Source organism: Tyto alba, unplaced genomic scaffold (assembly GCF_018691265.1).
Source record: "Tyto alba isolate M040663 unplaced genomic scaffold, T.alba_DEE_v4.0 Super-Scaffold_1, whole genome shotgun sequence".
Lineage (NCBI taxonomy): Eukaryota > Metazoa > Chordata > Aves > Strigiformes > Tytonidae > Tyto > Tyto alba.
The window spans coordinates 25,730,678-25,743,257 of NW_024881261.1; the positions used below are offsets into that span (position 1 = coordinate 25,730,678).

The following is a 12,580-nucleotide window of genomic DNA, read 5'->3' on the forward strand; positions in this document are numbered from 1 at the left end:
ACAGATCCCTATCTCCACTAAACAAAGATCTAAACTGAAATGGTACGGCAGTCTTCCTGCATGTATGTCTGAGCCCTCCATTCTACAATTTAGGGTTTGGCTAAATCTGTGTGGCTTGTTAGAGAACTGCAGTACCTGATGAGCCAAAAATCTTTCTTCTAAAACAAAGTGTACCTGATTTAAAAATTAAGTAATGTGAGTGCTTAATGCCAAACATCTATGGAAGAGGAGGTAGTCTTCAGTCCAGGCGATTTCTTATCCTGCTTTACAGCAGTGTTTGGTCTAGTTCAATTCCAGATACTAGAACTTTTAAAAAACTGGTGAGCTGCTGCTTGATTTTTGATTGACTTTGTGTTGCTTTGGGAACCTTGAGCGACATTTGGGAAGAATAGTGTCTTAAAAAAAAAAATCCAAATAAAAACAAACTTTGAAAGAAAGGACATATGTTATTTTGATGGACCTCTCTAGAGAATAAAAAAAGTAATTTGACTGCAGGAATAGGAACATATTTCCTTTTTCTCATATTAATATACCTAACAACATTGAAACCTGGTCTTCAAATATTCAGCCGTGGAAGCATGGCCTTTCTGAAATACCCTTCAAAGCACTGTCAACTCCAGCTACACAGAGAGAACTAATGCTGCTCCAGTAGGCAGAATGTTTTTTTTTTTCCCAATTATTCAGCATGCAGGAAGGTCTCCATGAGATGTATGGACTTAGTTAATTACCACCTGTGCCACACTTTTTCTTTCCAGAGCAAAATGGTTTTAAAGTCAGTGAACAAAACCTTATCTCAAGGCCATATCTCCCTACCAGATAGGGTTCAGGCCAGAACATGGCATACAAGTGACTGGGCAAGACATCCTATTGCACTTAGAGAGGGGAAAGATGTATACTTGCATATTGCAAGCTGTTTCTGTGGTTATCCAACCTTGAAGACCTAGCACATTCTAATGGAAAAGCATTCAGGTGGCAAAGATCTTTTCACACTGCATTCAGAGCAGAATTGGTAACTTCTCCTTCAAGGCTATTTGCCTGTGGAATAGCTGTGATTGCTACATCGTGTTTGTGGTAAATATAATCGAAGCAAATGTTTCCAGTGGGAATGAATATAGGTACCTTGATCATTTATGACTCTGGTAGAAGTGCTGGCCAGCTGTTTTAATGTTAGGTTGATTGCAGCACCTATATGACAGATGGTTAGTTTGCAGAAGACTTTTGAATGACGGTTTTGGGTCTTTCTACATGGAGGTCTGGAATTCTGTGTGATATTTCTGATATTCCCTATGTACATATTTCAAAAATATTTTGAATGTGAAGCTGATTGCTCTTTATTTTGTTGCTTTGCTTCAAAGATCTTCCAAAAGCTGTAATCACAGAAGGTCATTAACATGAAAAGGTCTCCTACAACTCATCTGGGGAAGTGGGATGGCTGAAAATTTGAAAAGTCTAAGTATAAACTTTTTGAAAGAAAATGGTGGAGCAGCTTGATAAGCACTGAGAGAGAGAACGAGAGTGGTTACGTTTCTTGTAAATCAATGCATTCGAGTCTCTGACTAGTAAAAAGAACTGCTGGCAGAGAAAAAGATTACAGAAAGAAATCCCAGATTCTTTTACATACTTCAGACTATGCTCAAAAAACAATTGAGTGGTGAGATAAGAAAAATATATAGGTTTGTTTGGACAGTTATATGTTAGAATAGCACTTGTATGAAGTTATATAGAATAATTTCATTTAGGAACTGTTAGCAAAGGTTGTATTTCTGCACAGGTTTGACCAGCAGTTGTCCCTGAAGAACAGTCATGAATATGGTTATACCAAGAATACTAGTAAGAGAGGAGACAGTATGGAGTTTGGGGATGACCAGCATCAGTCCTCAGTACTTAAAACAGCTGGAACCTTATATTACTCTCTGTAAAGGATTCATGCAGTGTTTGTGTCCTGTAAACACAGCTAAAGAGACTCTTGATAATACAGAAGACTGGAATAGTGGAACATGTGAGACATCATCCAGTAGTCTCTGTGTGAATCCACACAACCTCTCAGAAGTGTAACAGAATGGTCTTTTTACTATGCTGACTGTCACAAGACACAGCTTAGCATCAAGATACCTGGCCCGGCTTGTGAGGTTCTCCTAAAATTGACTAAGCAAAATGGCATTATACTGTTTACTCTGAGTTTACATCTGTGACCTTGTTCAAATGTAATATTTCCCTGTGGACAATTTAACTTTGAATCACACCAGTCCTTCCTTGGTAGTAGTCTTGAATATTGTGGAACTAATATTTGAAGCATTTGTAAGGGGCCATAGTCCTGGCTAGTGCTAGTATTTTAATCCAAGCTACGGGATTTTCTACAAAATAAACAAACAAAAATGTTATGAGTTTGCATAGACAGTTAATTCTTAGCCAGAGAAGGGAGATGTATAGTTGGCTTTAGGCTTTTTCTTGTTCTTTTTGCCTTATGGAGAACCTAAAAAACTATGGTATTGGGTACCAGACAAAGAATTAAAATAGGCAAGTTGGAACATACTTATTTATAGGATATTTTTGGTTGCATAAAACTTGCAAAAAATGATGTTGCTCTGCAGCTTAACTGGACTGACCATAGTACTATATTTTCAAAAAAAAATTTATTACTAATGTCTCAGTGTTGCTGGTAGCACTTGTTTTTCAGGAGAGAAAATACGGTGACATGGTTTTGTATGCTTGTGCATATGTATGCTGTGAACAGTCTACTTTAAATATGCATGTGTGGTATACATATGTGTAATGTAAGGTATAAGCTTAAAAGAGTTAACCCGAGTATGCAAGAGACTTGAGTTCTTGTGAATGTTTCCCTAATTTAAAACTAGAAATAGTGAAAGAAGTCAGTATAGTGTCTTGATGAGGATGAAATGAGCATCCGTGTTAAAGTATGTCTAGTATGTTTCTGTTAATTATTCGTGGAGGCCAGGTTGTGTTTTTGGACGGGGACCTTTGTTGCATAATTACTCAGATTTAATGATTTAGCTTGTGATATGAAGAGCTGAAGAGTTTATAATTCTTATTGTTACAGATTTTTATTTTCGTCTGTGTCTATTAGAAAGATGGGTTTTAATAGGCTGGTAATGATGACACTGTTGAATTAGGAGATGTATTGCTACACTAAGGCACTTTAATTGTCATAACCGTGACATTTTAAACAAGGTTTTAAGCGGTAGACTATAGTGTAAGTATTTGCATCATATATTTACCTGGTGACCAGTGACACTGACTTCAGAAAGATGAGTCCAGGGTTGTTGTTGCAGAGCTTTAAATAACTAACTAAATTTTCATTAGCACTGTCCATGGATTTACTTGTGGCTAGCCTTTTTGGAGAGAATAGAGCTGAATTGGTCTTAGAAATGGCACAGCAGGATTTTGCAGCTCTCTGGCTCTGATTGCACCAATATGGCACTCCTTAGGCTGCAACAATAAACCATAGAAAAGAAGCTCGCAATAAAATTTGAGTCTTGCTTTTGATTTCCTCCCTCTGTATTTTCCTAGCATTGTTTTAGAAAGACTTTACATTTTTGGTGGCATCATATGGTTCCAGTATTGTGATTAAAATAAGTATATGACGTGCTAATTAACTAACAGTACACTATAAGTTCACCATGACTTATGACTTATCTTTGAGAAACACTTATTCATGAAAGTTTGAAGAGGATATAATTTATTTTTTCCTACATGATTTGTAAAGAATAGCTGTGATGGTAGGTTGATGAGGCTTCTTGGAAAAATAATGTGTACCTTGCATTTTGTCTTGGTTTTAGAGTGATGAGAAAAGAGTTAAAGACCTAAAGAATAGAAATTGTAATTATTTTATTTATGATGTAACTGCTCATGCTGGCACAAAAAAGTTGACTGTCAAAATCCACATGTGGGTTTGTTCTCAAGTTTTGCTGGTGTCATATTATTTTTGGGCTGTCAAAGCCTGCAAAGCTTCAACTTTTTGTGAATTAGTGGCCTTATACTTCTGAGGTCACTGTGTCTGATTCTTGGGGTTTGTCCTGTGGACATGTTTCTGTTGTAGCTGCAATTGAAATAATTCTAGGAAGCTAAATTTCTGTTTCAGTAGAGGGAGATGAGTAAATTATAACAAAGAAAAGACCTGGAGAGTCTCACACAGAACCACATGGTAAGAGGTCAGGTCATACTTGGCTGAGATAATTTTCAGGGAGGTGTTTCTGCATCTGAAATCAATGTTCAGGGTTTAGATATGAGATACTGGAATTTAGACGCGGCTTTCCAAATCTGGGGAGACTTAGATTTTTGGGATGCAGAGTATCAACTACTGTTATTTACCTGAAACTCTTAATGTATTTGGTGTCTCTTTTTGCTTTCCATAGGAATTTGATGCATAGTCTTACATGTTTTGCAAACATAAGACTGACACTGCTCTTCATCATTACATGTCTAAATATATTTTGATATTTGCCCCTAAGTCTGCATGGTCAGATGGGTGTTAGAATATATGTTATACTCCACATTCAGCAAACTGTTGGGGAGAAAAGCTTCTACCCCAGAAAAAGCTCTACTCAATTGAGAAGCAAAAATTCTGCATGTTTACTTCACAGAAGCAGCAAAAAGTTTGGGTGTGTTTTTTTTTTTTTTTTCCCCTGTCAGTATAAAATGGCCTTGCAATAGCTAACCCTCTGTGTGTGATTGCTGTTATGGAAATAACTGTCTTTTGTAATAATAAACTATTTTTCTCAGGGAACCTTTTTGTAATTTATGCAATCCTGAAAGAAATTAAGTGTTTCTCCTGGCTGAAGGAGGGTGCCAGACTGAAGCACTTCTCTGACAGTCTTAGAAAATTTTTAAAAAGCCTTTCACTTGAACATGTGTGGAAAAACAGTTTGTGACCTTCCCATCAGAGTCACATAGTTCCTGAAAGAGCTATGAAAAAGTTTATGTAGGAGCTTGAGGTTCAGATATGTGAAGACAAGAATTAGCACCAAATTTTGATTGGGAATTCATCCTGGCTAACAAAGAAGTTTTATATCATATGTTGCTACAAAAAGACATTTTTTCTTAGGGTCTGGTTGATTACTTACTGGAATATAGTGTTCCATAATAAGGCTTTGCCAAAAGTTAAAATTTTACCTTTTCAATTAATTCATACAACTAACTTTAAACCCTAATTTTTCTCACTCACACTAAATATGTGAGTATGATTCCTCAGACATTATGGGACACAACATTAACTAGGAGTGTAGACACATTGATTTTAATATGTTAAGATTAGTAATTGTCAGCATGATCTTCATGTGTGTTTGGAAATAAAACAAAATTTCAGGCTTACAAAAGGAAGACCACATTTTTAACAATGAAGCTGCTCTTTCCATTCTATATTGCTTCTGTTGCCCTTAAGATATTGAGGTGAAGAAATAAAGTAAATTCCATCAGCTAAAAATAACAAAGATAACAGAAACACATAAATCAAGTATAAATAATAGCAAGACAAGTGAACTGAGGATTTAAAACAATAGTTGTGGTCTCTAACATCTGGAGTGGATAAAAACAGAGCAATGAAATGCTCTTTAATAGTTTTGAATAATTATTACTATTATCTAAGTCAGTTTTTAAACATTGAGAACTTTTTACATGCATATGCATGGCATCTTTTTTGGAAAATCATGGCTTTTTCTTTGCATGCAAATTGAAGTAAATAAAAATGTATAGTTAGAGTCTTAGAAAGCGTCACACTATTTAACAAAATAATTTGCTTTATTTGATCAATTAACAGGGTGCAAATGGTTCAATATTGTTTTTATGATTAAACCTAATCTAATATTGTAGTGGATAAAAGATAGTTAAAAGATAATTTAACTTCTGTTTGCTTGGTTTTTTTTGATACAGTTTACAATATCGAAGGTGTATCATCATTATTTATGTTCTGAGGAGTATAGTTGAGTTAAAAAGCCTCATGAACACTAAAATGTAAGACTATTTTATTGAAGAATTTTATACTTTATGAGACTAAAGCTTCATATATAAAATACTTGTAACAAGTCTTTAAGTTGCACTTAGTGAAGCATTAATTCACATATACTAATTGAGTAATTATGAATGTATTGCTGTCTCACTTGAATCATTTATATTCTGGGAGTGAAAGTGGGTTGTTGTGGTTAGACTTTTTTTTTTTTTTTTTAAAAACTCATTTTCCAGTGGACTGAATATATTAGTGATGAATGTGCTGTGAAACTAACTGTTTGTTTCCATGCTGGAAAAGTTTCATGGCTCCAGCAATTGCTAGCCATTTTACCACACAGCATCCATCATTTTGTCAAAGTTTTAATGTTTTGTAGTGAACCACCTAGGAAAGAAACAAGGAGAAAAGAATGACAAAACCGCCAAATTCTTTCATTCCATGCCAAAAAACTGACTGAAGTTTATCCCTGTTTGCCCTTGGAACAATTAATGTGACGTTTTCCCGAATGCCATAATAAATTTGATTGTCAGTTATTGAAATGTATGTTTAAATCAGCAGTGATGCAACTCTAAATGCTTTTTTCATTAATGTCATTGAATCCTTAACACACAACCTTGGACACATAACAGAATTAGAAAGCCTTTTGGACCATTTGGCTGAAGTTGTGCCCTCACTACAGTATCTCAGTTTGCTTGGAAACATGGCCTGCCCAAATGAACTGGTCTGCAAAGAAAAGGATGAAGATGACTACCAGAGGTACAGGTTAGTGTTTTCACTTGTAAATACGATAACGTATGTCAGTTCTGTTTTATTATTGGAAAAATATTGAACTAAAACCAAATCAGAGTCTCAAACCAACATCTACTGTATTCTGAAAGCATTGTGACATATTCTGCTATGAAACACCTGGGAATTTGAGTAACCCCATTTCAGTGAAATCACTCTCAGGAACCCTGTTTCAAGAAATATTTCAGTGCTATACAACACATGTTTAAGTTGAGCAGGTGTTCCCAGGATTTCCTGAATGCCGGTGCTCATATGTTCCTACTTACAGACTTTCCTTCTTTAAGACCAAGGTAAGGCTCCATTTATATATGCTAAGGGTGACAGTCAAAAAAAAAAAAAAAAAAAAAATCACTATACTCAGCCAGTTGCACTATCTTCTGCTAACAGTTCAATTATGGTGATGAATTTCTTCTACTATAGTTATCAAGGCACTATTAAAGAACACAGAAGAAAGGACTCCTCCTATATTGTGCTGCTTTACTCAGAGTAGTTAGTGTTTAGGTTCAAATAAAAAACCCCAAACTATCTCTATAATGTAATTTTAATGAGATATATTACACAAAAGGTCATCTGGATATTAATGTGGAAGCCTGATAAAATACTATTCAACTGATCCAACAAAATGTTGCTAAAAATTACAGGGGCTATTTTTTAAAAAATAAAAAGACTTGTGACTGATGATGACTGTGTGTATAGATCCAAAACTTATGGAATGTCTGTTGAAGTGACATAGCTATAACCCTTAGGCAAGTGACATATTGATTATTAAAAAAAAAAAAAAAAAAGGTAATTTGATCTCCTTTTTCTTGCCAACATCTGATACAAGATTTCAGTCTTGGTGTGTTGGCATTTTTCACATTGGCTGAAAATGGCTGCCTGAGGCAAGTTAGAGCCAAGCAGCACTGGTCGCCATGCTGCCAACCTTGCAGAGCCTGAGTTTACTTTTTATTAGCAGATCATCCACAGTATTCAGTGTTATATAATAAAACTCTGATTTTATCTTCATGTAATCCAAACTCTGCTGTAGGAGTTAGTATAAAACAACACAAAGTGGCCTAGACTAAAAGCAGGTTTATTGGGAAGTGACATGAATTCGATGCACCAGTTTATTGCTCATAAATGCTCTAGATTGAAACAGCAGCTCAACTGTCCTGGGTGTGCACATATTTTTTTATTTCTTCCAAAATTTTGAGAAAAATTTCTAAGTTATCATTAGCCTAAAGACTTTCACCTTCTAATGATTCAATTTTTATCCAGATCAGCTGTAACATTTTGGTTTTCACTAAGTAGAGCAGCCTAAATTTAATAAAATATCTTTCCATTGCTTTCACACTTAAGTGGAAGGTATGCCTACTATCCAGCTGATGGGAGTCTGATAGTGCTGTCTTTATGTAAAATTATGTGACATTTGCACTAGAGAATTGCTTAAAAAATGAATGATATTTCTACAGTTTACTGTTTTTCACTTTAAGTATGTTTTCTGACAATACGTCTCCTATTAATCATTTAAGCAAAAGTAGTACGTTAAAGGAGCCATTCAAAGTCAAGAACCCATGGGTCATTTAGTGCTGTCTGAAAAAAATTCTTTATTGGTTGACATCTTCTGTGGTTATGCAATGTAATATTTATAATATGTCACACAGCCATACATCAAAACAAGCATGTCTGTTGTTTCATTTCAATGCAAAAATGTTGATTTCAGGGAGGTCAAGGTAGTTTGAGGTCACATCGTGGCAAACCACTGTGTCAAAGTGTGAAGTGATTGTATTTATGCATCTGCTGGAAACTACAACATTGCATCCATTTTATTTCCTCTCATTTTTTCAAAACACCTGGGTATTTTTTTTTTCATATAAACTAGGTTAATTAAAGCTCTTTTTGGAAAGAATGGACTTCTAATTAGTTGAATGATTTATGATTCTGCTGCTATAATGAAAGCTTCCTGATTCTTTTCTGTAATTATTTGTTAAATTATATGAAATGTGTTACCCAGACAACATTAGACTGAAAAACCAAAAGCATCTATATATCTTATCTATCCATCCATCTATTTATCTTTAGGGGAATATATTCACCTACATGGTGGAACTGATTAAATGTACTCTGCTAATTTTACTCTGAATAGCTAATTCAGAGTTTTGAATATCTGTTCCAAAGTATCTTGGACACAACTTTTTTCTTCCTTCCCCCAGATTTAGAGATTTATCTCACAGAATTAACAGCAGCAAGTTTCCTGAGTGAGAAAGTATTTGTATTTTGTCAGATGTATAGCTTCATATCTCAAAAGCAAACATTTGAAATGGCCAGTTTCAGCCTGTTTAATCATTTGAGTTAACTTTTTAAAGATTTTTATTTTTTTTTGAGAAAATTTGTCGTACAGAAAGCATCAAAAGATTGCATTTCAGTGAACCTGAATTATGTAAACATTTTGCTTTACCATAAACTTTAACTGGTTTTGTTTTTTTCTGAATGGGAACTTCTGTTTGTAAATTTTTGCAGTGACCATTGGAACCACAGCTTCATTTTTCACTGAGCTTTAATTTCATTCCTACTGAGTTCAATTAGAGTTCAGGCTATTTAATTCCTCAGCCAGAAAGAGAAAGGTGCTAGAAATCAAAGCTCGATCTTCTAATTTCAACAAACTGAGAAGAGCTCTAAAGCTCCCAAAATCTCAACCTTAAAAAAAAATGTGGAGAATCAAATGTTTAAAAACCCAAGGTCCAGTGATTTACTGTGATATTTGTAAGAGAGATAAAAAGTAATATCACATATTTTTAAATAATTAGTTTTTATCATAAATACTTGAAAATTTATAAAACTATGTTTTTTGACAAGAAGTTACAATCTGGTTCCTCAGGTAATCCATTGGTATACTAATTTAAAGCTTTTCCCTGTTTTTCATTAAAAGTAGGTTTTATACAAAAACATTGTTGTGGCTTTTTCTCAAAGTAGTTATTTTTTTATAGGAAACAGTAACATTTGAGTCGGATTTTTTTTTTTGGAAAAAGAAAAAAGAACTGTTTATTTTTCTACCCCTTTTATTCCTCCTTACCTTTCAAATGTGTAGGAGAATAAATTGATGAAAACATTTCTGTTTGTTATTGGAATTTTTGCTTGGACAAGAAAAGAAAATGGAAAGTTCCCTTCTGAAGTATTTTTATAAGCAAACTAGTTGGTCCATTGTAAAAACTCAAGTTTTTTTTCCATCATTGTAAAATGGCTTTAGTTTTTTTTCAGTTAAAAAAAAAATTGCCATAATTTCTTTTTTTTTTTTTTTTTTAAAGCTTTCCGTCTTTGGGAGGTGATATTTTGTAAAGGGGTATCTTGGAGTGAGGGCAAGGGAAAGCAGAATACCTAAAATATAATGGTGATAGGAAAGTTTTAAAGGCTTTTGGCTCAAACAGGAAGCAAGAAACACAGAAAAATGGCTTGCAAAGCAGTGCGTCCTCTAAAATAACCTATTCTACAATCTCTACTTTGAAGATTGCCTGAAAGCAGAGGTCATGACCTAGAGATCAAAGTAACAGAAGTCAACACAGTAATTGCTGGTTGCTTCTCTTGTACCCACACTTCGTCAGTCCTGTGGGTGTATTGTTTGCAGTGAAAACTTCAAATGTGGTGTTACTGAACTGTGAAAAATCATCTGGGTCAGAATGTATTACAAATCATTTGTTAATGCTGCAGGTGACCTCACCTATTTTCATTAAAACTATATGATTGTGAAGGATGTATGCCATGTGTGAAGTTTTCACTGCTTGCTCATTCTTCTTTTCTCCTTATTGACATTTCCTGGAATGATGCATTCATTAAGTGCTGTTGACATGGAAACAAGGGCAAGTGGAAACAAATGCCTGAGTTTTTTTTAAATTAGCTTAAAAGTACATATACTAGATATGCTATTTTTGGTGGGTCTAGCAAATGGTGATAACCTCATGAAGTCCTTTTAAGATATAACAGCAAGAAAGGAAGTGCATGCATTTTATACGGATTAATTTTTCAAGCTGAATCAGCTGGTCCCATCCCACAGGTTTGATTCTGTGAAATGCTGGGTCCCCTTATAGCGTTTTCAGTTTCCTTGCAGTTTTATTTAGTTATATTGTTGTTTTGTTTTGTTTTAGTGTTTTTTTTTTTTTTTTTTTTTGTTTTTTTTTTTTTTTTTTTTTTAAATTGAGACAGAATCACTCATCTACTTTAAATAATCTTGTTATTGAATTTGGATGGGAATATAAACACATATTCAAGAAGGAATACGAGACTAGAAGTCCTCAGTAATCAAAATAATGCTAATATAGTTGGTGAAAATCAGTGTACTTACTGTTGAGGCTCTCTTTTAGCAGGAGGGATTGAAGCCTGTGATACTTCTATATATATTTTTTATGTACTTAATGAGATGATTAGGGTATTCCCTTACATCTGTGTAATCTGTGAATCTGTGCTACCTTACTGTTTGTGTTAGGCCTTGTCATTTCTACAGTACCTGGAAGAAAAAAACCCTGTATTTGACAGATATCAAAGAGCCACAAAACTTCCCTCTGAGGTTAGCTACTGTAAGAATTTATGTGCAAGGGCTATTATAATGGTTTTGTTCAGCTAAATAAATTGAAGTCCATAATACCCCAATTTGTCCATACTAACACAGTAAGTCAAGACATAACTATAATTATTGTTACATGCATAGAGAGATACTTTTACAGTTCATAGAGTTGTTTGCTACATTGCTACACAGAGCAGAAGATCTTGAAATATTAAGAGGTGGTCTGCATTGCTGAGTGATTTGACAGCCCCTCAGAATTACGTGGTCATCACCTACCAGGCAGTGCCAAGGTTGTACAGAGGCTATGTGATCCTCTAACATACCTCATGCCAACATCATGCTCTTAGTTCTGGAAGATGGTGGTTTAAGTTTATGACCTGACTTCCTTAACTCTGTATGGAGGAAGTTTGGTTGCAGATGGAAATTCTGCGGCCAGCTATATGCTCTTTGGTGGGGTAAGGGGTTAAACTTTTTGGTGGTGCAGAAGAAACAATTACAGGAGATAGTCTGGTTCAGTGTCATAAATGTGTTTGCTCAATCTTTCTGATTTTTGATTTAATCTCTCCCTATTTGAATGCTGATGTAACTCTGCCAACTTCAGGTTATATATTATTTCTAGTTTACAATAATGTAACTGAGAGCATAATCAGCCCTTCAAAGTTTGAAATAGGTATATTATATTTATGTTCTATGATTGTCAGAGAAAGGAAATACAGTAACACAGGAAGTAAAAAAATTAAAATAAACTCTTTCTGAAACAAAGAGCATGTTGCAGTTTTACAGGTAGAGCTAGGCATTTCTGCATTCTTCTGGGCAAATATTTCTCAGTTTTTCAGGGGCGGATTAATTTTGTATTTTAAACTTAAATATTGATGCATACAGTACAGTTTCATATTCCAGTTTTTGTTAGTAAAAGTACAAAATAAAGGACTATACAGAATCTAGTTCTTACCATAGTCTTTAACTAAAGGTTCAGTGGAAGAGTTTATTTTCTCTGAAACTCTAACATATACAAATTTACTCTACTTGTCCTGTTGTAGGAGGAGGAAGAAAAAAACTGAAATATTCTTTACCCAAGTTATTTATTGCCACTTTTAAGGTTTTCTTATACTGTGGCTCATGGGTGATGCTGTTATCTTTCAGTATCAAAAGGCCAACCATGTTCTACAACTTGTCTGCTTCTCCAAGGGAGGTAATAAATGAATTGAGGCCCTTAAATGCTATGATATGTGATTTTTTTTGTTGTGGTGTTCACAAGTCTAGGATAAAAATTTCCTAGAACTGTTTGATAATAATAAGTA

General features: G+C 34.5%; 1 protein-coding gene across 1 annotated transcript in view; it reads left to right on the forward strand.

Annotated features, from left to right (window-relative positions):
- Positions 1 to 12,580, forward strand: part of LRMDA (leucine rich melanocyte differentiation associated) — a 690,027-nt gene that overhangs the window by 388,351 nt on the left and 289,096 nt on the right. The window contains exon 4 of the mRNA XM_042792209.1: positions 6,582 to 6,721. Coding sequence (XP_042648143.1) covers positions 6,582 to 6,721 — 140 coding nt within the window. The remainder of the gene's footprint in view (positions 1 to 6,581; positions 6,722 to 12,580) is intronic.